The 26,058-nt window shown below is 35.8% G+C and overlaps 2 protein-coding genes across 3 annotated transcripts; both read right to left on the reverse strand.

The window, feature by feature from the left end:
* Window positions 1-7,620: 7,620 nt before the first annotated feature.
* On the reverse strand, window positions 7,621-8,149 carry LOC138891902 (uncharacterized mitochondrial protein AtMg00860-like). The gene is made up of 2 exons (XM_070175588.1): window positions 7,829-8,149; window positions 7,621-7,737 (listed from the first exon to the last, which is right to left on the reverse strand). Exons 1-2 carry the CDS (start codon window positions 8,147-8,149, stop codon window positions 7,621-7,623), a joined length of 438 nt encoding a protein of 145 aa, XP_070031689.1.
* Window positions 8,150-12,240: 4,091 nt separating this feature from the next.
* Window positions 12,241-18,794, reverse strand: LOC104107629 (ultraviolet-B receptor UVR8). 2 transcript variants are annotated; one of them, XM_009616480.4, is made up of 11 exons: window positions 18,434-18,794; window positions 17,016-17,089; window positions 16,839-16,923; window positions 16,061-16,180; window positions 15,736-15,969; window positions 15,357-15,596; window positions 15,069-15,112; window positions 14,394-14,576; window positions 14,069-14,159; window positions 12,997-13,040; window positions 12,241-12,809 (listed from the first exon to the last, which is right to left on the reverse strand). In XM_009616480.4, exons 1-11 carry the CDS (start codon window positions 18,639-18,641, stop codon window positions 12,687-12,689), a joined length of 1,446 nt encoding a protein of 481 aa, XP_009614775.1. In that variant the 5' UTR covers window positions 18,642-18,794; the 3' UTR covers window positions 12,241-12,686. The 2 variants fall into 2 exon arrangements, with proteins under 2 accessions (XP_009614775.1, XP_070058079.1); XM_070201978.1 differs by lacking the exons at window positions 16,839-16,923; window positions 17,016-17,089.
* Between the last annotated feature and the right edge of the window lie 7,264 nt (window positions 18,795-26,058).

Genomic DNA, 26,058 nt, shown 5'->3' on the forward strand with positions numbered 1-26,058 from the left:
AAGACGAGACTTGAAGTACCCGACCATCACAACAGATAATCTTGAAACTTGAAGTTTTCGATTTGCAGGAAGAAGAGATGAAGGACAGAACTGGTCCCACCGAGCCTGCCAATTTGTTTGCAATTAATTTATGCAGAAAAATAAAACTGCAATCACAAATAACTATAAAGAAAAATAGATTTTATTGATAAACATTGCAGGTTACAACTCTGTTTATCCCTTGATTCTTCCCTCTGATTTGTTATCCATAATTCGAGGGCCTTAGCGGCGTATTTCTCGAACGTAGGATGATATGCATCTTCTTGATGTATATTATGATCAAGAAGCATATAGCAACACTCCATTTGGATCTTGAATGTTGCTCGAACTTTGAGCAAGACATATTTGACATGTCTTTGATCTCTAATGAATATTTCATAAATTTTTATGGAATTTAGAGATCATATATTTGATATCTTTGTGCATTATAGGATTGCTGAGATCATCTTTGAAGGACATATGTAGCCTTATTTATATGCATGAATTAGGGTTTGGGTGGAGTAGCCACCAAGTAACCCTAATAGACTCCTAATATTTCAAGATTCGTCTTGAATTTAGTATTTATCTTGATCTGTTAAAATTTCAGTATCTACAAATGCCCCATACTTCAAGGATTGTCGAGGTGTAGGCTTGATAAAACTTAAAGACGATACTTGAAGTACCCGACCATCACAACAGATAATCTTGAAACTTGAAGTTTTCAATTTGCAATAGGAAGAGATGAAGGGAAGAACTGGTCCCACCGAGCGTGCCAATTTATTTGCAATAAATTTGTGCAGAAAAATAAAACTGCAATCACAAACAACTATAAAGAAAAAAAATTTTATTGATAAACATTGTAGGTTACAACTCTGTTATCCCTTGATTCTTCCCTTCGATTTGTTATCCATAATTCGAGGGCCTTAGCAGCATATTTCTCGAATGTAGGATGATATGCATGTTCTTGATGTATTTGTTGATCAAGAAGCATATAGCAACACTCCATTTGGATCTTGAATATTGCTAGAACTTTGTGCAAAATATATTTGACATGTCTTTGATCTCTAATGAATATTCCATGAATTTTTATGGAATTTCGAGATCGTATATTTGATCTCTTTGTGCATTATGGGATTGCTGAGGTCATTTTTAAAGGACATATGTAGCCTTATTTATATGCCTGAATTAGGGTTTGGGTGGAGTAGCCACCAAGTAATCCTAATAGACTCCTAATTTTTCAAGAGTCGTCTTGAATTTAGGATTTATCTTAATATGTTAAAATTTCAGTATCTACAAATGCCCCCTACTTCTATGTTTGTCGAGGTGTAGGTTTGTTGAAACTTGAAGACGAAACTTGAAGTACCCGACCATCACAACAGATAATCTTGAAACTTGAAGTTTTTGATTTGCAGGAGAAAAAGATGAAAGGGAGAACTGATCCCATCGAGCGTGCCAATTTGTTTGCAATAAATTTGTGCAGAAAAATAAAACTACAATCACAAACAACTATAAAAAAAATAAGGATTTTATTGATAAGCATTGCAGGTTACAACTCTGTTTATCCCTTGATTCTTCCCTCCGATTTGTTATCTATAATTCGAGGGCCTCATCGGTGTATTTGTCGAACGTAGGATGATATGCATCTTCTTAATGTATTTGATGATCAAGAAGCATATAACAATACTCCATTTGGATCTTGAATATTACTAGAACTTTGAGAAAGACATATCTGACATGTCTTTGATCTCTAATGAATATTCCATAAATTTTTATAGCATTTCGAGATCGTATATTTAATCTCTTTGTGCATTATAGGATTGGTGAGATCATATTTGAAGGACATATATAGCCTTATTTATATGCATGAATTAGGGTTTGGGTGGAGTAGCCACCAAGTAACCCTAATAGACTCCTAATATTTTAAGATTCGTCTTGAATTTAAGATTTATCTTGATCTGTTAAAATTTCAGTATGTACAAATGCCCAATACTTCAAGGTTTGTCGAGGTGTAGGCTTGCTGAAACTTGAAGACGATACTTGAAGTACCCGACCATCACAACAGATAATCTTGAAACTTGAAATTTTCGATTTGCTGGAGAAAGAGATGAAGGGCAGAACTGGTCCCACCGAGCCTGCCAATTTGTTTGCAATAAATTTATGCAGAAAAATAAAACTACAATCACAAACAACTATAAAGAAAAAATGAATTTTATTGATAAACATTGCAGGTTACAACTCTGTTTATCCCTTGATTCTTCCCTCCGATTTATTATCCATAATTCGAGGGCCTTAGCGGCGTATTTCTCGAATATAAGATGATATGCATCTTCTTGATGTATTTGATGATCAAGAAGCATATAGCAACACTCCATTTGGATCTTGAATGTTGCTTGAACTTTGAGAAAGACATATTTGACATGTCTTTGATCTCTAATGAATATTCCATGAATTTTTATGGAAGTTCGAGATCATATATTTAATCTCTTTGTGCATTATGGGATTGTTAAGGTCATCTTTAAAGGACATATGTAGCCTTATTTATATGCATGAATTAGGGTTTGGGTGGAGTAGCCACCAAGTAACCCTAATAGACTCCTAATATTTCAAGAGTCGTCTTGAATTTAGGATTTATCTTGATCTATTAAAATTTCAGTATCTACAAATGCCCCTACTTCAAGGTTTGTCGAGGTGTAGGCTTGCTGAAACTTGAAGACGATACTTGAAGTACCCGACCATCACAACAGATAATCTTGAAACTTGAAGTTTTTGATTTGCTGGAGGAAGAGATGAAGGGCATAACTGGTCCCACTGAGCCTGCCAATTTGTTTGCAATAAATTTATGCAGAAAAATAAAACTGCAATCACAAACAACTATAAAGAAAAAATGGATTTTATTGATAAACATTGCAGGTTACAACTCTGTTTATCCCTTGATTCTTCCCTACGATTTGTTATCCATAATTCGAGGGCCTTAGCGGCGTATTTCTCGAACGTAGGATGATATGCATCTTCTTGATGTATTTGATAATCAAGAAGCATATAGGAACACTCCATTTGGATCTTGAATGTTGCTAGAACTTTGAGCAAGACATATTTGACATGTCTTTGATCTTTAATGAATATTCCATGATTTTTTATGGAATTTCGAGATCGTATATTTGATCTCTTTGTGCATTATGAGATTGATGAGATCATCTTTGAAGGACATATGTAGTCTTATTTATATGCATGAATTAGGGTTTGGGTAGAGTAGCCACCAAGTAACCCTAATAGACTCCTAATATTTCAAGAGTCGTCTTGAATTTAGGATTTATCTTGATCTGTTAAAATTTCAGTATCTACAAATGCCCCTACTTTAAAGTTTGTCGAGGTGTAGGCTTGCTGAAACTTGAAGACGAGACTTGAAGTACCCGACCATCACAACAGATAATCTTGAAACTTGAAGTTTTCAATTTGCAGGAGGAAGAGATGAAGGGAAGAACTGGTCCCACCGAGCGTGCCAATTTGTTTGCAATAAATTTGTGCAGAAAAATAAAACTGCAATCACAAACATCTATAAAGAAAAAAAGAATTTTATTGATAAACATTGCAGGTTACAACTCTGTTTATCCCTTGATTCTTCCCTCCGATTTGTTATCCATAATTCGAGGGCCTTAGTGGCGTATTTCTCGAACGTAGGATGATATGCATCTTCTTAATGTATTTGATGATCAAGAAGCATATAACAACACTCCATTTGGATCTTGAATGTTGCTTGAACTTTGAGTAAGACATATTTGACATGTCTTTGATCTCTAATGAATATTCCATGATTTTTTATGGAATTTCGAGATCGTATCTTTGATCTCTTTGTGCATTATGGGATTGCTGAGATCATCTTTGAAGGACATATGTAGCCTTATTTATATGCATGAATTAGGGTTTGGTTGGTGTAGCCACCAAGTAACCCTAATAGACTCCTAATATTTCAAGAGACGTCTTGAATTTATTATTTATCTTGATTTGTTAAAATTTCAGTATCTACAAATAGCATTCGGGATACATTAAGGATACATTTTAAAATGCACGATACACTTCATATATACAAAATTATATAACGTAGAACAGTCTTTACACTTTGGATACACAAAAGCGCTCGGGATACATTATGGATACATTGCAAGATGCACGATATACTCTATATACAATTTTTATGCAATGTATATAGTAAATAGACTGGCATTATACAAAATATATACTAAAATAGACTGGCACTATACAATTTATATACAATAGACTATCATTATACAAAATATATACAAAATAGACTGTCACTATACAAAAAATGAATGTGCGCTTGTATATGGTGTTGAAAAAGAAAAACCTGGATATCACTGAGGATCCATTATGCATAACGTTTAAATATGTACATAATAGACTGTCATTATACAACAAATATACTAAATAGACTATCACTATATAAAATATATATATATATATATATATATATATATATATATATATATATATATATATATATAGATTGTCACTATACAAAAAATATACTAAATAAACTGTCACTATATAAAATAGACTGTCACAATACAAAAGATATACAAAATAGATTGTCACTGTATAATTTATATACAATAGACTGTCACTATACAAAAAAAAAAATACTAAATAGACTGTCACTATACAAAATATATATAAAATAGACTGTCACTATACAAAAAATATACAAAATAGACATTTCGGGCTATTAGATGTAATATGTCTGGTCCGTATGAACATTTCGTGTCAATGAAGAAAAACATGAGCTATTAAAATTTTGAAGGGTTATAGAGGGTCATTTTCTCTTTTTATTTCTCGTAGATACTCTAATTACTAATGTGACTATCTTATTTAAGTAGAACGTGTACATCTTCTTTTTTTTCATGAAATTTCTTTTTACTCGCTCGTCTTTTAATTTGCTCATTTTTAACTTTAAATGCGAAAAAATAAAATTAAACTTAGTGATCTTCCAAATTCAACAACAAATAAAGCAAAACTATATGAAAAATGAGCATATTATCAACCCCTCAAAAATTAGAACGGCTAAAACATGAACAATTTTTTTGTCATGAAACAACAAAATAATAATTTTTCTATTCTATTATCACACAATAAGATAAACATAAGGTAAACGATAGCAGCATAATTAAAACAATAAAGCCAAAAAAAAGAATTATACGTTGAGCCAATCTTAGGTCAGTGGCATCAGGGGGGGGGGGGGGGGGGATTGATCAAACACCATTACATAGCTAAACTTGAATCAAACACCTTTGTGTCAGTATGTCAATCAATCAATTAAGAAAATCAATCAATTTTGGGATAATTTTCTATTTATTTTGAAATTGAAACAATTGCGATTACAAACCACTATGCGAAATGAAAAAAGAACTAATGAAACTGAGCTAATCAAAATCCCATGGTTGAGTTACAGATCTGTAAGAGAAGAATTAGAAGAGAAAGGAAGAGAAGAAGATGAGAAGTGAGAAGAAGAGAAAGAATTGGGAAAATTCTCGTTGGTTCAATTCACGCCCTGCTCAACTAGTTTGTTGAGCTTTATAACAAACTCGTCCAGCTGGCAGCATCTGAGCCCTTGAAGCTCATTAACTAAAAGTCAATCACGGTCATCAATTCAGTATTAGTTATTCCTGTACTTCCCCTCTCATCTTCGAGCTCCCTTAGCTACATTTCCCTTTGTTTGCACTTCTCAGGTCATGACATACCCTTCTCTTTCAATTAATCCTTGTCCTCAAGGATTAGTATTAAACTCTGAAAATTTAGATTTAATAAAGTCATAGTCCTCCCATATAGCATCCTCAGGAGGTAAGTTTGACCACTGGATAAGCACCTTAATAGCAACAACATTCCATTTTGGAACAAGTTGTCTTTGCAAGATTGCAACTGGTTTTACTAGTAATTGGCCTTCTTCACTAGTCATTGGCAAGACTGACTGGACCACTGCTCTAGAGCCAATTTTCTTTTTTAACAATGAAACATGAAAAACAGGATGAACTTTAGAAGTATGAGGCAGCAACAGTTTATAGGCAACTTGTCCAACTCGACTCAAAATCTGATAAGGTCCATAGTACTTGGAGCTAAGTTTCAAATTCTTCTGAGAGATAAGGATGTCTGTCTATAGGGTTGTAGTTTCAAATATACCATATCCCAACTTGAAACTTTCTTTCAGTTCTCTTTTGATTAGCATATAACTTCATTCTCGCCTGAGCTTTTAGCAAGTTATCCTTGAGCAATTGTTGCATTTGCTATCTCTGCATTATCACATCAACAGCAGCATGGATTGTAGTCTCCAAAAGAGGACCCATGGACAGTTATGGAAGTGAGAAGCCATACAAAGCTTCAAATGGACTACACTGTAGACTGGTATGAAAATTGGTGTTGTACCACCATTCTGCAAAATACAATCAATTCTTCCAATGAGTAGGTCGATGGCTAGTCATGCACCTTAAGTAGTTCTCGATGCATCTATTCGCACTTTCAGTTTGAGGGTGGTAAGCCGAGTTGTACAGTAGTTGAGTTCCCTTCAGTTTGAATAAGGCTTGCCAAAAGTTGCTGAGAAAAATCACGTCTCTATCAGAGACTATGGACTCAAGAGTACCATGTAAAGTGTGGACTCTCTTCCAAAACTTATTGGCTACATCAACAGCAGTAAAGGGGTGTGCTAAGGCCATAAAGTGAGCAGATTTAGTCATTCGGTCCACCACAACAAAAATGGCATCCTTACGTTTAGATTTAGGTAATCCTTCAATGAAATCCATAGAGATGTGTCTCCAAGCTTGATCAGGCATGGGGAATGGTTGCAGCAGTCCCTGATATGGCACGTTTTTATCTTTATTCTTCTAACAAGTATCACACTCAGCTACATATTGGATGACCATTTGTTTCATAAGAGGCCAGTAGAACAGCTGAGCTAACCTCTTATAAGTTCCTAGTTGTCCTGAATGCCCTTCTATTGAAGAATCACAGAAGATTTTAATAAGTTGTTGCCTAAGGGTGCCAGTGGTCTCAATGTAAATTTTTTCCTTTTTCCTTGTAACTCCAGAAGTATGCTGCTAGATCTGGAATCCTTATAAATTAACTGCAAACTGAGTAATCAACTCATTAGCTAGTGCATATTTTTCATAGCTTGCACTAATTTCTTGCACCCAAACTGGCACATTCATGTTGATGGCAAGACGTGTTGCTTGATGATGAGCTTCAGTAGGCAATGATTCAAACTGTCTTGAGAGTGCATCAGCTACTCTATTCTCAACCCTTTTTTTGTATTGGACTTCATAGTTTATGCCTAGGAGCTTAGTCAACCCTTTTTTGTTGCATAGCTGAGTTAACCTTCTGTTTAGCAAGTACTTCAGGCTATGGTGATCAGTTCTCACCACAAAGTGCCTATACTGAAAGTAGTGCCTCCATTTATCTATGGCATTGAATATAGCAATGTACTCATTCTCATAAATGGACTTGTCCATGTGCCTTAGAGCTAGTACCTTGCTAAAATAAGCTAACGGTCTCCCATTTTGCATCAGTACTGCCCCAATGCCTGAATGACATCCATCTGTCTCAACCACAAAAAGGTTGAGTGTAGTCAGGTAGAGTTAACATTGAGGTAGTGGGCATGGCTCTTTTAAGAGCTGCAAAAGCTTGATCAGCTTCTTCACTCCATCTGAAACCTTCCTTCTTCAAGAGATCCATCAAAGGTCTGCAAATGGCACCATGATTGGCCATATACTTCCTGTAATAGCATTCAGCCTAAAAACCCTCAAAGTACCTTGATTGAGGTAGGCTTAGGCAAATTCACCATGGCCTGCACCTTGCTACGATCAATAGTCACACCATGAGCATTAATGACATGTCCCAGGTATTCAACTTGAGGTTGCCCAAATGAACACTTAGACCTTTTTGCATAAAGAGTATTCTTCTTCAATGTCTCAAATATAATAGCTAGATGGTCTATATGATCCGCTAAAGACTGACTATAAACCAAGATATCATCGAAGAAAACTAACACAAACTTTATTAGAAAAGGTAGGAAGACCTGATTCATCAATGCCTGGAATGTAGCATGGGCATTTGTAATCCCAAATGGCATTACTCTAAATTCATAATGCCCCAAGTGAGTTCTGCATGCAGTTTTGTACACATTTTCTGCCTACATTCTGATTTGATGGTACCCTGCTCTGAGATCCGCCTTGAAAAAGATTATTGAACCATGCAACTCATCTGAAAGATCATCCACAATGGGTATTGGGTACTTGTCTTTGATAGTAATGTCATTTAACCTACTGTAATCTACACAAAACCTCCATGCCCCATCTTTTTCTTTACCAATAAAGCTGGAGAAGAAAAAGGAGATTGGCTTGGCCGAATGGTTCCACTTGGCAGCATTTCTGCTACATGTTTCTCTAGTTCTTTCTTTTGATAGTAATTATACCTGTATGGCCTCAGGCTCACTCGTGTAGCACCAGGTTTTAATAGAATCTAGTGATCTAAGGATCTGACAGGAGGCAATGCCTTTGGTTCTGCAAAATCTTCCTTGTACTTGTCAAGTACCTCCTGTATTGGATCAGCCATGTCTTCTAGTTCTGGCAATTGGTTCACACTTACCATGAACAAATGAGCCATTAGTGTCTGCCCTTTCCTCAGCAGTATCCCCATAGAACTCCCACTAATCAAGCTCAAACTACCTGCTTCAGGTATGGCATGTAGTACAGTCTTGTTTCCCTTTCTCCCAATTGTAACACATTTCTTTTCATGATCGAATTTGGTGGGATTATATGTTTTCATCCAATCATTCCCTAACACTATATCACACCCACCCTTGGATAATTCTCAAATCTTCTTAGAACTATTTACCTTGCATCTTCCGGCTAAATCCTACACAGCTAGCATTGCATATGATATAATTTTCATCAGCAACAGTCACTCTCATTGGTGGACTGTAAATGGGTACATGTCAAGTGTCCTTCACTGCTTGCTCATCAATAAAACTATGAGTGCTTCCAGAGTCAACTAACACTGTTAGGCTCCTGTTTTTGCTAATGCCCCTGACCAAGATCGAGTTCACTCCTGAATTATTTCCTGCCAAAGCACTAAGACAAATGGCTTCCAGCACTTCTTGCTGAACCTCTCCTTCAATTATGATTTCAGTTAAATTAGGATCCCCTGTTTGAGTCTAAGGTTGATTTACTATAGCCTTAGGACTATTTTCATTCTCCCCAAACAAATAGTTTAGTTGCTTGTTTATGCACTGATGCCCAAGTACATGCTTTTCTCCACATTTGAAGCATAGATGATTAGTCTTTCTATATTCATAAACCTCAGGGCTCAATCTATAAGTGCATGTTCTATTAGCTGGCATGGTGGAAACCTTGTGAGTTGAGGCAACTCCAATATTAGTGTAAGATTCCCCTGTGATTTTTTCCTTTTTACTTACAGCCTCAAGAGCCTTCTATTGCATCCTTGCATGTTCTATAACACCATTTAAGGTTGTCGGTTTAAACAATTTGACAACATATATGATTTTCTGCTTGAGAGCATCCACAAAACTAGACATGAAGTGGGACTCATTCAAAGCAGTATTCTTGATGAGCATATGAGCCTTGAGTTCCTCAAACTTTTCCAAAAACTTCTCAACTGACCCCTTATGTTGGAGTTTATTAAACTCTTCTACAACATCCTCCATCAAATTCTCACCAAACTTAAGACATAATTCCTCCTTAAATTCCCCCCCCCTCTCCCCCAGTCACAACCCCTCTACTCACAGTTAAGGAGTTAAACCACATTTCGGCTAATCCATTCAAATAAATAGTAGCAGCTTCAACCTTATAATTCTCAACAGTCTTATACAAATTAAAATACCGTTCGCATTTTCGAAGTCATACCTTTGGTTCCTTACCTTCAAAACTAGGTAATTCTCACTTAGGAGGTGGGATTGGAAATCCAGTTTGTGTATTTGGCCTAGCCTCCTGCACGGGAAGAGGAAACAACTCTCTTCCATTTGGATTTGCTGGTGGCTTCTCCAAAGCAGTTAGTCTGTCCAATATCAATTACAAGGTTCCTTGAATGACCATGTGTGTCTACTGTAAATTCTGTTGCCCATCAGTTAACCCAGCTAGCACCTCTTCGTGTTGAGTAATCTTGGCATTCATAGTTTGCATCCTCGTACCATCCACTATCGTTTAATCCACAGGTTGCAGGTTCGAGGGCTCTTATACCAAATGTCAGGATCTCAATCAATTAATTAAGAAAATCAATCAATATTTAGGATAATTTTCTGTTTATATTGAAATTGAAACAACTACAATTACAAACTACTAAGCGAAATGAAAAAAGAACTAATGAAACTGAGCTAATCAGAATCCCATAGCTGAGTTACAGATATGTAAGAGAAGAAATAGAAGAGAAAGGAAGAAAATGAGATGAGAAGTGAGAAGAAGATAGAGAACTCGAAAAATTCATGTTGGTTCAATTCACGCCCTGTTCAACTAGTTTGTTGAGCTTTATAACAAACTCGTCCAGCTGGCAGTATATGAGCCCTTGAAGCTCATTAACTAAAATCCAGTCACGACCGTCGATTCAGTGTTAGTTATTCATGTACTTCCCCTCTCAGCTTCGAGCTCCCTTAGCTATATTTCCCCTTATTTGCATTTCTCAGGTCATGACACTTTGCCCTCTTTAAGCGCAAGTCCAGCTAAACTTCACGCACATGTATGTGCCATCATTGGTTATAGCATAAATGCTTTTAGGAAAATCGGATAGGTCTTAAATAGCACCGTTAAGATCGGCTACCTGATGCAAATCATAGGAAAAAGGGGCATCCATCTATGCCTGGCACATTTCAGGATGAAATTGGGGCTTTTGCATTTATACCCGACTTTGGGATCACAATTGAAGCTATACTCACTTTGCAAAAAAAAATTGCAAACCTACCCATTTTACAATCAACTTCAGACTTATCGGATCTGAAGTTAAAAAAAATTAGTCTAAAGTGCAATGCACTTAAGGCCAATTAAGTCTAAAGTGCAAAAATTGCACTTAAGATGCACTTAAGGCCATATAGGTTTGAAGTGCAATAAATATTTATATTTTCATGCACTTAATGTCTGAGAGGTCTGAAGTGAAAAAATTACACTTCTGATGCATTTAAGGCCAAATAGGTCTGAAGTGCAACATGTGATTTCATGCACTTAAAGCCAATAAACCTAAAGTGAAAAAAATTGCACTTCAGATGCACTTAAGGCCAAATAGATCTGAAGTACAACCAACGTTTTCATGCATTTAAGACCAAATAGGCCTAAAGTGCAAATTGCCCAGAAACAGAAATTTATTTTTTGAATTTTAACAATGCAATATACGATTTAACATCTAAATCTTCTCCAAATGAGCTCAAATTTGAAACATAAGCTCCAAATATCATCAAGAACAAACTCCAATCATCAATTTGTCAAAACAACAATAAAGCTAACGAACCCATTTTGCAATTAAGAAAAAGAAGGAGAAGAAGAAACCCTAAGCAATAGAAAAAACAGCAGCTCACCACCGTAAAACATCATAAAGAGCCTTAAAATATGTTCACAAACACCCCGAAGAAGAAGAAGAAGGCCTAAAGCTGCTTAAACTTCATGTACTAGTTTTAAAAAAATTAAAAAGATGGTACACATTAAATAGGCGACCAAATAGAGCGCCCCGTACAATTTTTACGATAAAATTCAAAATTAGCCTAGTTCAAAGCTACCAATTAAAAATTAGCCATAATTTTAAGATTAATTAAAATTTAGCTACTTTTTCATGTAAAATAAAATATGAATAAGAATGCAGTTAATTAAAATTCAGAAAATATTCACCATACTATGCTGAAGTTTGAATTTTCTTCATATGAAATTTCAACTTAATATTTTGGAAGTTCTATACACAAAAGTTCCATAATCCAATATATTATGCGGAATCTTTTCGTGTGTCCGCTAAGTATATTCTAATCCAGATTCTATCTCCTCATTAAATAGTGACTATTTTCCAATTACTTTGCATATACTAATTATTTTTTCGAACTGCCAACATAAGAAAAAAGAAGAAGAAAACTGAAGCTTGTCCACCAAATTAGCAAAGCACCACATTCAATGAACAAAACTCTATACCAGAGACATTCTATGACAATAGGGAAGGAAAAAGGAAACACAAGAATTGATATGGTAAAGTCTTAGCAGAGATCTGAACCCAGCTCTGCATAGTAATAAAGAGATCACATTTCAATCATCCCTCAGAACACAATATGAAGTACACATTGAAGGAACCCGACTGAAAAGGTACCACAAAAGCCATCATAATGACTGCTCTAATGCTATAGAGTATCTTTGATACATCAGAAAATCCAGTCGCGAAGAGGATTTACACAGATAGACTAAGTTGTCTTGACATGATAGCGACGACTTCTTGTTCTTCCCAAGTTGTTGCTTGGAAGGAAGATGATGACCACCTTATTCTTGTAAAGAATCACTCCATGCTAACATGTATATGCATGCAAACTACAATATGTACCATATGCATATATCATAACGAGGATCTTGAAGTAGAAAACCGAAAGCACCTAACCTAACAAAACTTTGAATGGCATCAATAAGATGAGTAGTTCACGTAGGTGATTCAGCTAGTAGAAGTGTGTGCCACCACCCACAAGCGACATTTGTCGGTACATGACCATCGATTGAGACTTGGGATGGAATATTCCGATCAATCACATCACCCAGTCCAAGCTGCAGAAAGATGAAGCCATTTGTTCAATAGATCATCACACTTGCAGAATGCCAAATAATTGAACTTAGCAAACTAGCACATTGCCATACAAAGTCTGTAAGATAACATATAAAGCAAGCTGCATTCTTGAGGCAATCACTGAAACCTATGACTCAAAGGAGAAAATATGCTGAATAAAGCTTGTACCTGACCATACTTGTTCCATCCCCAGCAGAACACTTTGCTATCATCTTCATAAAACAAAACAGCAGAAAAGTTAGATGAGCTTTAAGAAAAAAAAATACTCTAGAGAATGAATAAACTATTAGTCGCTATTTATCCAGAAGATTGTGCAGTAAGCTGAACAACTTATCAGAATGGTACAGTAAGCTATTATGACCTGCAAAATACTAACTGCTTCCATTTTCTTTCCACTTTTTCGAGCAGTTTTTTTTTAACAGATCACTTCAACAGGCATATAAGCTTTTATTCCTAATCTACTATGTCTAGCTCAAGAAAGGACAGTTTCTAACACCTCTACAATCATATGTTTACTGTAGGAGAAATTGCTTAACTGAGTTTCCCATATGAGAATTCACTCTTCCCCTCGGATACCTCAGCTATATATTTATGGTAGATACAGATCAAATCATGATAAAAAGAAGAAAGCCAACCATGATACCAAAAAGAAATATTCATGTTCTCCAAAAGGTTATCCATCTTTCATTTAGTCCTTAACCCCTAGTTATAGACCATAATAAAGAAAACGAATTCTGAAAAAAAAGAAGAAGGGTATTGAGAGCGTTCAGCCAATCAAGCTGAGGACCTTGTAGCAGTTCAAGGTTGTGCAATTATAAGTGTTTACAAGTCCTTAATTGACTTACTTCAAGAACTTATGGTGTCATGGGTTGACGCCCATCAAGTTTACTCTATTGATCAATGAATAGGCTCTCTCTGAAGAGTTACATAACAACAATCAAAAAATCCTGCTATATAGAAATTGGTATTGGGTGGATTAACCTCTGAAACCAACTCACTAATGGAAATAATTCAGCAGCAAAAACCATTTTCGCGTTATCATATTCACTCGAATAATTATCAGGCTGTGTACATTTCCTAGTACTCTTCAATATTGAAGTTTCTTTGACTCTATACGAACAAGCTCATTTGTCACCTTGATTTTCATCTAATTAGCCATGACATCCCCCCATCTATTCACTGCAGCTTCTCATGGATCTATAGCAGGAGAAAGTTTTCAAGATGCAGATACGAGTCATACCTGTGACTACGGCAGTATGTCGTGCTCCACATGATACAACTTTCACATGCATGTTCTCCAAATTTGGAGCATCCAGGAGCCGAGGTAGTGTCTGACATAGATAAAAGTAAAAGTTTAGTACTAGATCGGAAAAGATCTGCATCTCTTGGTATAGTCCATAACACAGGAAACCTACTGATCAATAAACTTTGCCAGTATAAGCAAACCACATTTCACTGTATGACATGTTACCCAGATTTCGAAAGCCTCTTATATTAGTAGTTGTAACAGTACCAACAGACCTATTGTCTGGGTAGAAGCAAAAGAACCAAACTCAAAAATGTACCTCAGCCTGCTCGGCGCCAGTGCCTAACTGCCCAAATTGGTTCCCTCCAAATGCATATACATCACCATCTGCAGAAATGCATACAGTGTGCCAGAGCCCTGCTGCTACACTTTCTATCCTGATGCCAAGTAATGAAGATACACACGTCGGACTTAGCTCATCATCTGTACTCCCTTGACCACACTGCAAATGCAGCATCGGCACTTAATATGCTATTTAATAAATAAAAGAATCTTATAATACGATTACCGTTAATTTGCTATGCCTTTCCAAGTTCATAGCACCACTAGGCAAATTCTCAAACCTGAAATGAACTTTACGCATTGGCATAAGGAGCTCAGAGAGTAAATATTCCTTCTTTCTCTTGTTAAGAAATATTTTTTTCTTATGGAAGAAGTGGAATTCCACTTCGTAAGTTTTGTTATGGTCAAGTACCTAGTGTTCAAAAGATCCTCGTGCTACAACATAGTAAATCTTTTCACATCCAGTGCGCTTGGGTTAATAGAAAATAGTGTCATGAGGCATATATTACTTTACTTTTCACATATACGGTGCATGTATACACACACAGGCAAACACATAAAGAAGTTTAGTATTTCACCAAGAATATAGCTTATTTGAAATAACTCCCGTGCTTAAATTCACTACGGAATAGACTGATCACAGGAAACTCACCTGTCCATACAATCCCCAACCAAAAGTTAATAACGCTCCAGCATCTGCCTTGAAAATCAGCAGCAATAAGTAATAAGAAAAATTATCGAAGTATTATAGGACTGCAAGAGGGAAACCATATACAATAATGTACCAATAGAAAACACATAGAAAGTACGAGAACAGCATTCATATGAAATATAGGTACGAATTGATAACTAAAGTTCATGCTGATAAGCAAGTACTGAAATGTAGGTATAACCAACTAATGACTATCCCAGATATCTACACAAGAACTAGAATGTGAACCTGTAATTACTGCACTGTGTCGGCCCCCGCAGGCAATTCTCTTGACGTAATTCCCAGGAACTCTGAGGCCTTGTCCCTCTGATCCTGGACATCCATGAGAAAGGCCCATAGCTCTGTCCTTTCGCGAAGGAGAAGAATCAATGCACGGCACAGGATGTGGAGAGGATACCATTCGAATCCTGGAGCCTAGACCAAGCTGTCCTTCCCCTCCATAGCCCCAACCCCACACTTGTCCTATATCTAAATGAAAAAAGAAAATGTCATCCTTCTTTGGTTTCTTTAACAATGTAACTACAAACGTACACATATTATGCTCCAGGAAGCTAAGGACAACTGTATGATGTGTTGAAGCAAGTTTATCCAAAATCTATAAAATTACCTGACAATGCCAGTGTATGCCGGCCACCAGCTGCTACACTGACAATCCGCACCCCTGGATTTAATGCGACTAAACATGGCAATGCTGAGAGACCTTCATCCCCTGAGGTTGAGCTCTCAGCTTGTTGCTTAGCTGATGATACCCGTCTACGTTTCGCACTATCCTCTCCACTTCTAGTCTCTATATGAGACACTGCTCCAAACATGGACCTCGATCCCTGGGGGTGAGGGCTTACTGTGATAAAGTTAATCTTCAAAATATTACACTGTAAAATGTAAATAGCAGATTGTGCTTCTTTCTGACAGTGAAGCCAATCCGAAAATACCTTGCTGTGCCAGGAATGAACTCTGTCCATCGTTTACCTCCTTGTCTACAGCTGGCTCTCCAAGAACCTTTCCAGAAGGAATACATTCCTTCCAACCCCATGTATACACTTCTCCATTTCCTACATTTAAGGTTGAGTAGTATATCATTCTAGGGTTCCATAAACACATTATGACAAGGGGATTAAGAAAACAAACAAAAAGAGAAGGCCATAGCTCACTATGGTTTAAGAAGGAATATATAAACACTGGAGGCCAAAGCTCTCTAGAAAATGGACTCTGAACATAACTCAACCCCAAAAACTAGTCAAGATGTGAGCATTGCTCGTGATCATATGAGGAGACAAACAGCCCGTCTGTCAACCAATGTGGACAACTGTAACACTCCCCCGCCAAGTGGAGCATGGATAACATAGCATGGGGTCCCAACATTGGGACACACGATAACGAGGATAGGTTGGCCTCTGATACCTTGATAAGGAATAGACCTTGGGCCTAACCACAAAAGCTTGCTCAAAAGGTGTGAATTGACCCAAGACCATATAAAGAGAGAAACTATCATCCCTCAACAAATGTGGGACACTTAACATATTCAATCCTTATATCGTTGTCAACTTTGCAAAATTATGACTACCCAAATCTAGTGAAGGAGGACAACAGAATGGATGTTGAAGTAGATATATTCTCACATTGGAATATTATCCCAAAGTCACAAAAATACACAAGCTTCCAGCTGCAAAAAATTAGTGGCATCATTAACATGAAAGTTGCTGTGGATACCTGTAACTGCAACACAATGTGCCCAACCGGCAGCGGCTTTTACTACTAAAACTTCATCAGGAAGGGGAAAAGGCTCCGGAATTTCCTTCAAAAGGTCACCATAAGAAATTGCAGGTTATTTTGACACGTCGCTAGGTAGTCAGTAAGCTGAGTAAACGAAGTTAGTGAAAGAATTACCCCATGTTTCCCTGATGTCACATAGGATTGGCCTAAATCATCCGTTGAACCCCATGTAATGAGCTTCCCAGAATCTGATAAAGAGTAGTATAAAACAGCATAGTAATTGCAAACTAGGTAAGATAAGTAGCAGATATATATAAGACGGAAACCGCAAAGATGATTATCTGAAATCCAATTTAGGATTTAATACTATGTACACAAAGAAGAAATTCTAAGTTCTGCCAAGAAGTAATGCATCAGAAGTTCACTGAAAACTAAAGTTTGACAGCCAGTACGTTCTGAGTTGAAACCATCAGTTCCTACAAAGTGATCCAAGATTCCGTTTCAAAACTTACTTCTACTCAAAAACATCCATGACTAAGAGGGTGTTTCAGTAAGCCTATAAGCCGAAGTCAACAAGTACTTTTTCACTTATCTACTAATTTTTTATACTCTAAAATTGTTTACAAGCAAGTGTTTATAAGCCAAAATCAGCCAAACGTCATAATCTGGAACCTACAACTTACGGCTTTTTAACTTATAAGTACTTTTGATTTTACCCAATTTTTTTACTATTTTACTCCTACTAGTTTTTGTAGTCCCCAAAATACTCTTTCCAAAATAAAACACTCCTAACTCCCTCTACATTTCATTTTTGTCATTCATCCCTTTCAATGTAAATATACTTTTAAATTAAATATTCTGAAAAAAATTCAAAGACACTTAAGCCATTTTAATTTAAAAAGTGCTTATTAGCGCTATTTGCCACACACACCAACTACTTATTATCAATTTCAACACTTCAATTCAAACACATAATTACTTATTTATAAAATCATTTCATCATTTAAAAGCACTATTCAGCACTTGATAATTATCAAGTACTCCCTCCATCCCAATTTATGTGATATTTTTTACTTTTCGAGATTTATATATGGACATACAATCTTTAAGTTTTTCAAAATAAAACTTACGCATTTGAAAACTACATAAAAAGTAGTTTAAATCACGTAATAACTAAAAATATCTAAAGACATAAAAAAAATATTGTCGAAGAACAACAACTTGTTTGACTCTAACATAGTCACATAAATTGGGACGAGGGAGTACTACTTTTAATCAGCTAACCCAAACATATTCTAACTATAATGTCCCACTCACTCCGTCTCAATTTATGTGATGTTGTTTGACTTGACAGAAAGTTTTTAATTTTTGTTAAAAATTTAGCGTAAAACAAGTCATAAATATTTGTGTAACTATAAAACAAAAAAGAACAAAAAAAAAAATATTATTATTGTTTTAGAATTGACTAAAAATTAAACAGTGTAACATAAGTCGGAAGCACATGCTCAGCTGCAAATGCAAAAACATAAAACTACAGTAAAGCTGTATTAAAACCCAAAAATGGACAGGAAATGCAGGAAAAGAGAGAGCACCTGAAATGGCCATAGCAAATCCACAACCACCACCACAAACATCCTTCCATAAGTAATTTCCCGACTGTGGAATCCTCACAACAACAACTGGAGACAACAAAGGTGACCTCTGTGGTACAGCTCCTGGTAAATATCCCCACATATACACTATTTTCTCCTTTTCTACTACTTCCATTTTCACACTTCCTTCACCTTCACTTCCATTCATTCCCACAACTACACAAAAAAAAAAATTTGAGAAAAAAAAAAAAAAGTTGAAAATAGAAAGATAGTTTTTCTTCTCTCTTTTCGTTCTTCAGTTAAAAGAGAATTTTGGAGCGCTGTTTGTTGTTGTATTTGGCTGGCGAAAATATTGTGAAAATATTGGAGCCCTAAAGTTTTATTAGAGAGAGAAGGAGAATCAATTTCGGAGCCAATAGGGATGCCACGTCGGATGCTTATGTGGATTTATGTACACGTGGCGTTAGTTCGACCGCTAGATGCTTCCGCCATTTACAGCCAGGAGTAGCCTCGAAGTTTCCGGAATTTCGGCCTTTAAATTAGACCTTCCGTAGACCATTGAGTGCTTGCTGGCGTGGTCTCACTCTTTTTCTGCCACGTGTCTATTATTTTCTTGGTCTTCAATCATTACATCTTACCACGTGTATCAGGAATTTTTAATTTTTTGTATTTAATTTAATCATCTTATAATCTTATAATAGGAGTATAATAACTCTGTTATGAAAATAATTATATTGTGGATGTCCATTTATTACTCCGCTATAGATAATCTTTCTAAAGAAGATTATCCATTTAGTACTCTGTTGAAGTTTATCTACAAGCAGCTGATGCAGGCAGGTTACAAGCAGCTCATGAAATGATTTGCAGCAGCTTCTTATTAAACAGGCAGGTTGCAAACAGCTCATGCACACAGCTTACAAGCAGCTAAAGAAAAGCCTTGCAGCTGCTTCCTGAAAAGCCTCGCAGCTGCTTCCTTTCTTCTATAAATAGAGGAGTTTTCAGTTCATTATGTACATAAGTTTGAAGTTTGAAGTTTGAATAATATATCAGTTTCTCTCTATACTTGTCTTTACTTTACTGTCTTTATTTTATAACACGTTATCAGCACGAGCCTCTGCCATCTCGAGAAAATACTTTGAAAGTATCAGAGGTACGGACTTTCTTTTTCTAAATAATGTCAAATCTTTCTAAACTTGAGTTTGTAGCCTTGGATATATCGGGCAAAAGCTACATGTCTTGGGTGCTTGATGCCGAAATTCATCTTGATGCGATGGGTCTGGCAGACACCATCAAAGATAAAAATCAGGCATCAAACCAAGATCGTGCCAAAGCAATGATATTCCTACGCCATCACCTTGATGAGGGCCTGAAAATTGAATATCTTACTATTAAAGATCTAGTCATACTATGGAATAATTTGAAAGATAGATATGACCACCTGAAGATGGTCGTTCTTCCACAGGCACGTTATGATTGGACTCATCTAAGGCTACAAGATTTTAAATCTATCAGTGAATATAATTCTGCTATGTTCAGAATTATTTCCCAATTGAAACTATGTGGTGATAATATTACTGATCATGATATGTTGGAGAAAACTTTCACCATTTTTCATGCCTCGAATATGCTCCTGCAGCAGCAATATCGAGAGATGGGATTCAAAAAGTATTCTGAACTTATCTTACATCTTCTTGTAGCCGAGCAACATAATGGGCTATTAATAAAAAATCATGAAAGTTGACTTACTGGTTCTTGTCCATTCCCTGAAGTGAATGAGACGAACTTCCACCAAGCTAAGCGTGGAAGAGGACGTGGCCCCAGTCATGGTCATGGCCGTGGTCGGGGAGGAAACTCTAATCGTGCTAATAACAATGCACCAAAGAACCCTCCTCACCACTAGCAGTGAAAAAGGAAGGAAGAAAAGCATTAAGCGGTGCAAGCAGCAAAGCCAGAAAATGCATGCTATAGATGTAGAGGAAAAGGGCACTGGTCACGTACATGTCGTACGCCAAAGCACCTGGTTGAGCTGTATCAAGCCTCCCTGAAGAAGACAGAGAAAAATGCTGAAGCAAATTTTATTTCTGAAGATAATTTAGACTTCATGCATTTGGATGTAGCTGATTATTTTGCACTCCCAGAAGGAGAAACAAGTCATGTGATCGGTAGTGAATCTGTAGAAATGTAAATATTTTAATTTTTGTTATTTGTAGTAGATAGTATTATACATAAATAAAAGTTATGCTTTGAAAATGATGTTTACTATCATATTTATTTTGTTTATGTCATTTTGAAGAATATGGATAATCCTCAAATTGTGTTTGGATCAAAGACCAATCATGAAGATATTTGTGTAATTGATAGTGGAACAACTCATGCCATATTCAAAGATCGAAAATACTTTTCTTATTTGCATAAGGAAAAAGCAAATGTTTCAACAATTTCTGGTAATATAAGTTTGATTGAAGGCTCCAGAAGAGCTATTGTATTTCTGTCTAAGGGAACAAAACTTATTATCGACAATGCATTGTTCTCCTCCAAGTCCCGAAGAAACTTATTGAGTTTTATAGATATCCGCCAAAATGGGTATCATGTTGAGACAATAGATGAAATGAGCATGGAATATCTTTGTATTACAAAGAATATTTCTGGCCAGAAATGCATTGTAGAAAAGTTACCAACTTTATCTTCTGGCTTATACTATTCAAAGATTAGTACAGTTGAAGCACACTCTATCGTAAACCAGAAGTTTACTGATTCAAATACTTTTGTGCTTTGGCATGGCCATTTGGGCCATCCTGGATCAATAATGATGAGACGAATTACTGAAAATTCGAGTGGGCATCCATTAAAGAACCTGAATATTCTTACAAATGATGAATTTTCTTGTGATGCTTGTTATCAAGGCAAAATGATCACTAGACCATCACCAATGAAAATTGGCATTGAGTCCCCTGTCTTTTTAGAACGTATACATGGGGATATATGTGGACCTATTCACCCACCAAGTGGGTTGTTTAGATATTTTATAGTCTTAATAGATGCATCTTCAAGATGGTCTCATGTGTGCCTACTATCATCTCGCAACCTGGCGTTTGCAAAGCTATTAGCCCAAATAATTCGATTAAGGGTACAATTCCCAGATTATCCTATAAAGACTATTCACTTTGATAATGCTGGAAAATTCTCATCTCAAGCTTTTGATGATTACTGTCTATCAGTTGGGATAAAAGTTGAACATCATGTAACTTATGTTCATACTCAAAATGGCATTGCAGAGTCATTTATTAAACGCTTGCAATTGATAGCAAGATCGCTACTTATGAAAACACAATTGCCCACTACTGTTTGGGGCCATGCTATCTTGCATGCAACATCACTTATCCGTCTCAGACCGACACATTATAATAAATATTCTCCGTCACAATTGGTTTTTGGTCATGAACCAAATATTGCCCATCTACGAATTTTTGGATGTGTTGTATATGTGCCAGTAGCACCACCACAACGCAGTAAGATGGGGCCCCAAAGAAGGTTAGGAATATATATTGGGTTTGAATCACCCTCTATTATTCGATATCTTGAACCATTGACGGGAGATTTATTTACTGCTTGGTTTGCAGATTGTCAATTTGATGAAATAAATTTTTCACAATTAGGGGGAGAGAAAAAGAAAATCAAAAGAGAAATTGTGTGAAAAGTTTCATCATTATCTCACTTTGATCCACGTACCCCTATATGTAATCAGGAGGTCCAGAAGATCATCCATTTATAGAATATAGTAAATTAAATGCCAGACGCATTCACTGATTTGAAAAGGATAACTAAGTCGCATATCCCTGCAGAGAATGTGCCTATCCGAATTGATGTCCAAACAGGACCATCTACTAGCATGAGAGCTAGTGAACCTAAAGCACGCCTGAAGCGTAGTAGACCTTTGGGTTCTAAGGATCGAAATCCTAGAAAAAGAAAATCGACAAATGATCAAAATAATATTATAAAGGGATCTCCTGAAGAGACCCAAGATCTGATTAGTTCTGAGATTTCTGAAGAAATCAATGAACCCGAGACTCAAGTGAGTGAGGAACTTTTAATAAGTTCTACTGGTGATGGGATTAATTTAAATTGATCTGAAATATTGGTGGATAATATTTTTGCATATAATGTTGCACAACAAGATAGTGAGAATCTTAAACCCCGATCTGTCGAAGAATGTTGACAAAGATCTGATTGGCCAAAATGGCAAGAGTCAATTCAATCGGAATTGAAGTCACTTGCTAAAAGAGAGGTCTTTGGACCAGTAGTCCAAACACCTGCTGGTATAAAGCCAGTTGGTCATAAATGGGTTTTTGTGCGAAAAAGGAATGATAAAAATGAAGTTGAAAGATACAAGGCTCGCCTTGTTGCACAAGGATTCTCACAACGATCTGGAGTCGATTATGAAGAAATATATTCACCTGTTATGGATGCCATAACATTTCGATATCTCATCAGTTTAGCCTTACGTGAAAGGCTTGAAATACATCTAATGGATGTGGTTACAGCTTATCTATACGGGTCACTTGATAATGAAATTTACATGAAAATCCCTGAAGGATTTAAAATGCCTGAAGTATATTCAAAATCTCAGGAAATGTACTCAATCAGATTACAAAGATCTTTGTACGGTTTAAAGCAATCTGGGCGCATGTGGTATAATCGCCTCAGTGAATATTTGCTGAAAGAGGGTTACATAAATGATGTTATTTGTCCATGTATTTTTATAAAGAAAATGGCTTCAGAATTTGTTATACTTGCTGTTTATATTGATGACATAAATCTTGTTGGAACTTCAGAAGAGCTCCAAAAGGCAATTGAATATCTTAAGAAAGAATTTGAGATGAAAGATTTTGAAAAGACAAAACTTTGTCTTGGTTTGCAAATTGAACATTTAGCAGACTGGATCTTTATCCATCAATCTGCCTATACAGAAAGGGTCTTAAAATGCTTTTACATGGACAAAGTGCACCCATTAAGTACACCAATGGCTGTTCGATCACTTGAAGTGAATAAAGATTTATTCCGACCTCCAGAAGCGGATGAGGAACTCCTTGGTCCTGAAGTATCCTATCTCAGTGCAATTGGTGCACTAATGTATCTTGCTAATGCTACAAGGACTGACATAGCATTTTCTGTTAATTTACTAGCAAGATATTGTTCTTCTCCTACACGTAGACATTGGAAAGGGATTAAGCATATATTGCGATATTTAAAGGGAACTCTTGATATGAGTTTATTTTATGCTAACAAAGATAGTGTAGATCTTGTTGGTTATGCAGATGCATGTTATTTATCCGATTCCCATAAAGCTAGATCTCAAACCGGGTACGTGTTTACATGTGGAGGTACTATCATATCATGGCGCTCCACAAAGCAATCCATTGTTGCTACTTCTTCAAATCATGCTGAAATAATAGCTATTCATGAAGCAAGTAGGGAATGCGTATGGTTGAGATCAATAATTCATTTTATTCGAGAAAAATGTGATTTGGAATGTGAGAAAAGACCCACAATTTTATACGAAGACAATGATGCATGCATAGCCCAATTGAAGGGAGGATTTATAAAAGGAGATAGAACAAAGCACATTTCACCAAAATTATTCTACACACACGATCTTCAGAAAAATGATGACATTAATGTGCAACAAATCCGTTCAAGTGATAATCCGACAGATTTATTCACTAAATCTTTACCAACTTTAACTTTTGAGAAGATGGTATACAAGATTGGAATGCGGAGACTCAAATATTTGAAACAAGATTTTAATCAGTGAGAGTAAAATACACGATGTACTCTTTTTTCCTTACTAAGTTTTTTTCCCACGGGGTTTTCCTTATAAGGTTTTTAATGAGGCAGCTAGTAATGCGTATTACTAAATATGTGTACTCTTTTTCCTTCATTAGGATTATTTTTCCCACTGGGTTTTCTCCTAGTAAGGTTTTAACGAGGCACAATACCTTTTAATGAACATCCAAGGGGGAGTGTTATGAAAATAATTATATTGTGGATGTCCATTTATTACTCCGCTATAGATAATCTTCCTGAAGAAGATTATCCATTTAGTACTCTGTTGAAGTTTATCTACAAGCAGCTGATGCAGGCAGGTTGCAAGCAGCTCAATGAAATGATTTGCAGCAACTTCTTATTAAACATGCAGGTTGCAAGCAGCTCATGCAGACAGCTTACAAGCAGCTAAAGAAAAGCCTTGCAGCTGCTTCCTAAAAAGCCTCGCAGCTGCTTCCTTTCTTCTATAAATAGAGGAGTTTTCAGTTCATTATGTACATAAGTTTGAAGTTTGAATAATATATCAGTTTCTCTCTATACTTGTCTTTACTTTACTGTCTTTATTTTATAACAAATTTCACTGATTTAACTTTCCTCGCGTTTGATTCATATAAGGAGAAAACACTTTCTATTAAAAGAAAATTTATTACTCCCTCCGTCTTAAATTATCTGTCATGATTTTTAAAAATAATTGTCTCAAATTATTTGTCATTTTAAAAGTTCAAGACTAAAATAATTATCTTTTTTCTATTCTACCATTAATATTAATTAGTCTTGAAGACTACAAATAATTATGAGTAAATATTAAATGAAGAGATATTATATCTTAAGACATAAATAAGAGTAAAACAGTAAAAAAATTCTCATGTTTAATATTTTTTTAAGGGAGTATATAATAGAAACACGACAGATAATTTGAGACGGAGGGAGTACCAAAATTTGTTTGATGGTTAAAAATTATATCAAAGTTTGAAAATTTGATGAGTTTAATTAGTGACTTTTGGAGTTCTTCAAAGTTGTAAAAGTATTATAAAAACAAGAAAATATGTCAGCATTTTTTTACTCCAAAATAAATAATTTATCAAATAAAATAACATAGCTGAAGTATTAACTATTTACTTTATGTATAATTTAGTCAACAAGCACCATCCTCCACCGGCCACCCTTACTGCCGATTGCCGAAAGGCTGTATTTTCCATGTAAAATAATGTCACGTCTCAAGCCGACTATTTTATACATGTAATTTTCTTTGCTTTAATTATCTTATTATTTTGTTATTTTATTATTGTTATCGTTTTAGTCTTTATTTTTTTGAATTTGACTTTTTTACTACTGTTTTTCTTTTTCAAATAATAGTTGAAATATTTTTCTTTAAGTCGAGGGTCTATCAGAAATAATATCTCTATCTTCATAAAGTAGGGGTAAGCAGAGATAGATTTAGGGGGCGGGAACCCCCTCCCGCCGAAAAATTATAATGTGCATCATAAAGTAAAATCTGTTTTTTACCTCTATATATTATATTTTGAATCCCCTTGAAATAACCCAAAAGTATAACTTAGTAGTCAAGGGGGGTCAAAACCTTTGTGAGGTCACTAGTTCAATTCTCACTGGTCACAATCTCTTTTAATGGTTTAACTTTTTCTTTTTTTGAACCCCTTAGCGAAAATTCTGCCTCCGTCACTGGGGATAAGGTCTACATACACACAGAGACGGAGGTAGGATTTGAAATTTATGGGTACGAAATTCTAATCCTTTTAAGTTATCGAGTTTAAAATTAATAATTTATACATATTCAATAGATT

Source organism: Nicotiana tomentosiformis, chromosome 5 (genome assembly GCF_000390325.3).
Source record: "Nicotiana tomentosiformis chromosome 5, ASM39032v3, whole genome shotgun sequence".
In the NCBI taxonomy this organism is placed as follows: domain Eukaryota; kingdom Viridiplantae; phylum Streptophyta; class Magnoliopsida; order Solanales; family Solanaceae; genus Nicotiana; species Nicotiana tomentosiformis.

Excerpts from the sequence above, each read along its gene's own strand:
- LOC138891902 (XM_070175588.1), bottom strand. The coding sequence starts at position 8,149 with ATGCCATTTGGGATTACAAATGCCCATGCTACATTCCAGGCATTGATG. Across the intron at positions 7,738-7,828 it reads CTAAGCCTACCTCAATCAAG|AAGGAAGGTTTCAGATGGAG; the intron begins GTACTTTGAGGG and ends GATCTCTTGAAG.
- LOC104107629 (XM_009616480.4), bottom strand. The coding sequence starts at position 18,641 with ATGAATGGAAGTGAAGGTGAAGGAAGTGTGAAAATGGAAGTAGTAGAA. Across the intron at positions 14,577-15,068 it reads GTTGGGGATTGTATGGACAG|TGTGGTCAAGGGAGTACAGA; the intron begins GTGAGTTTCCTG and ends CTGCATTTGCAG. Across the intron at positions 13,041-14,068 it reads ACATACTGCCGTAGTCACAG|ATGATAGCAAAGTGTTCTGC; the intron begins GTATGACTCGTA and ends TGTTTTATGAAG.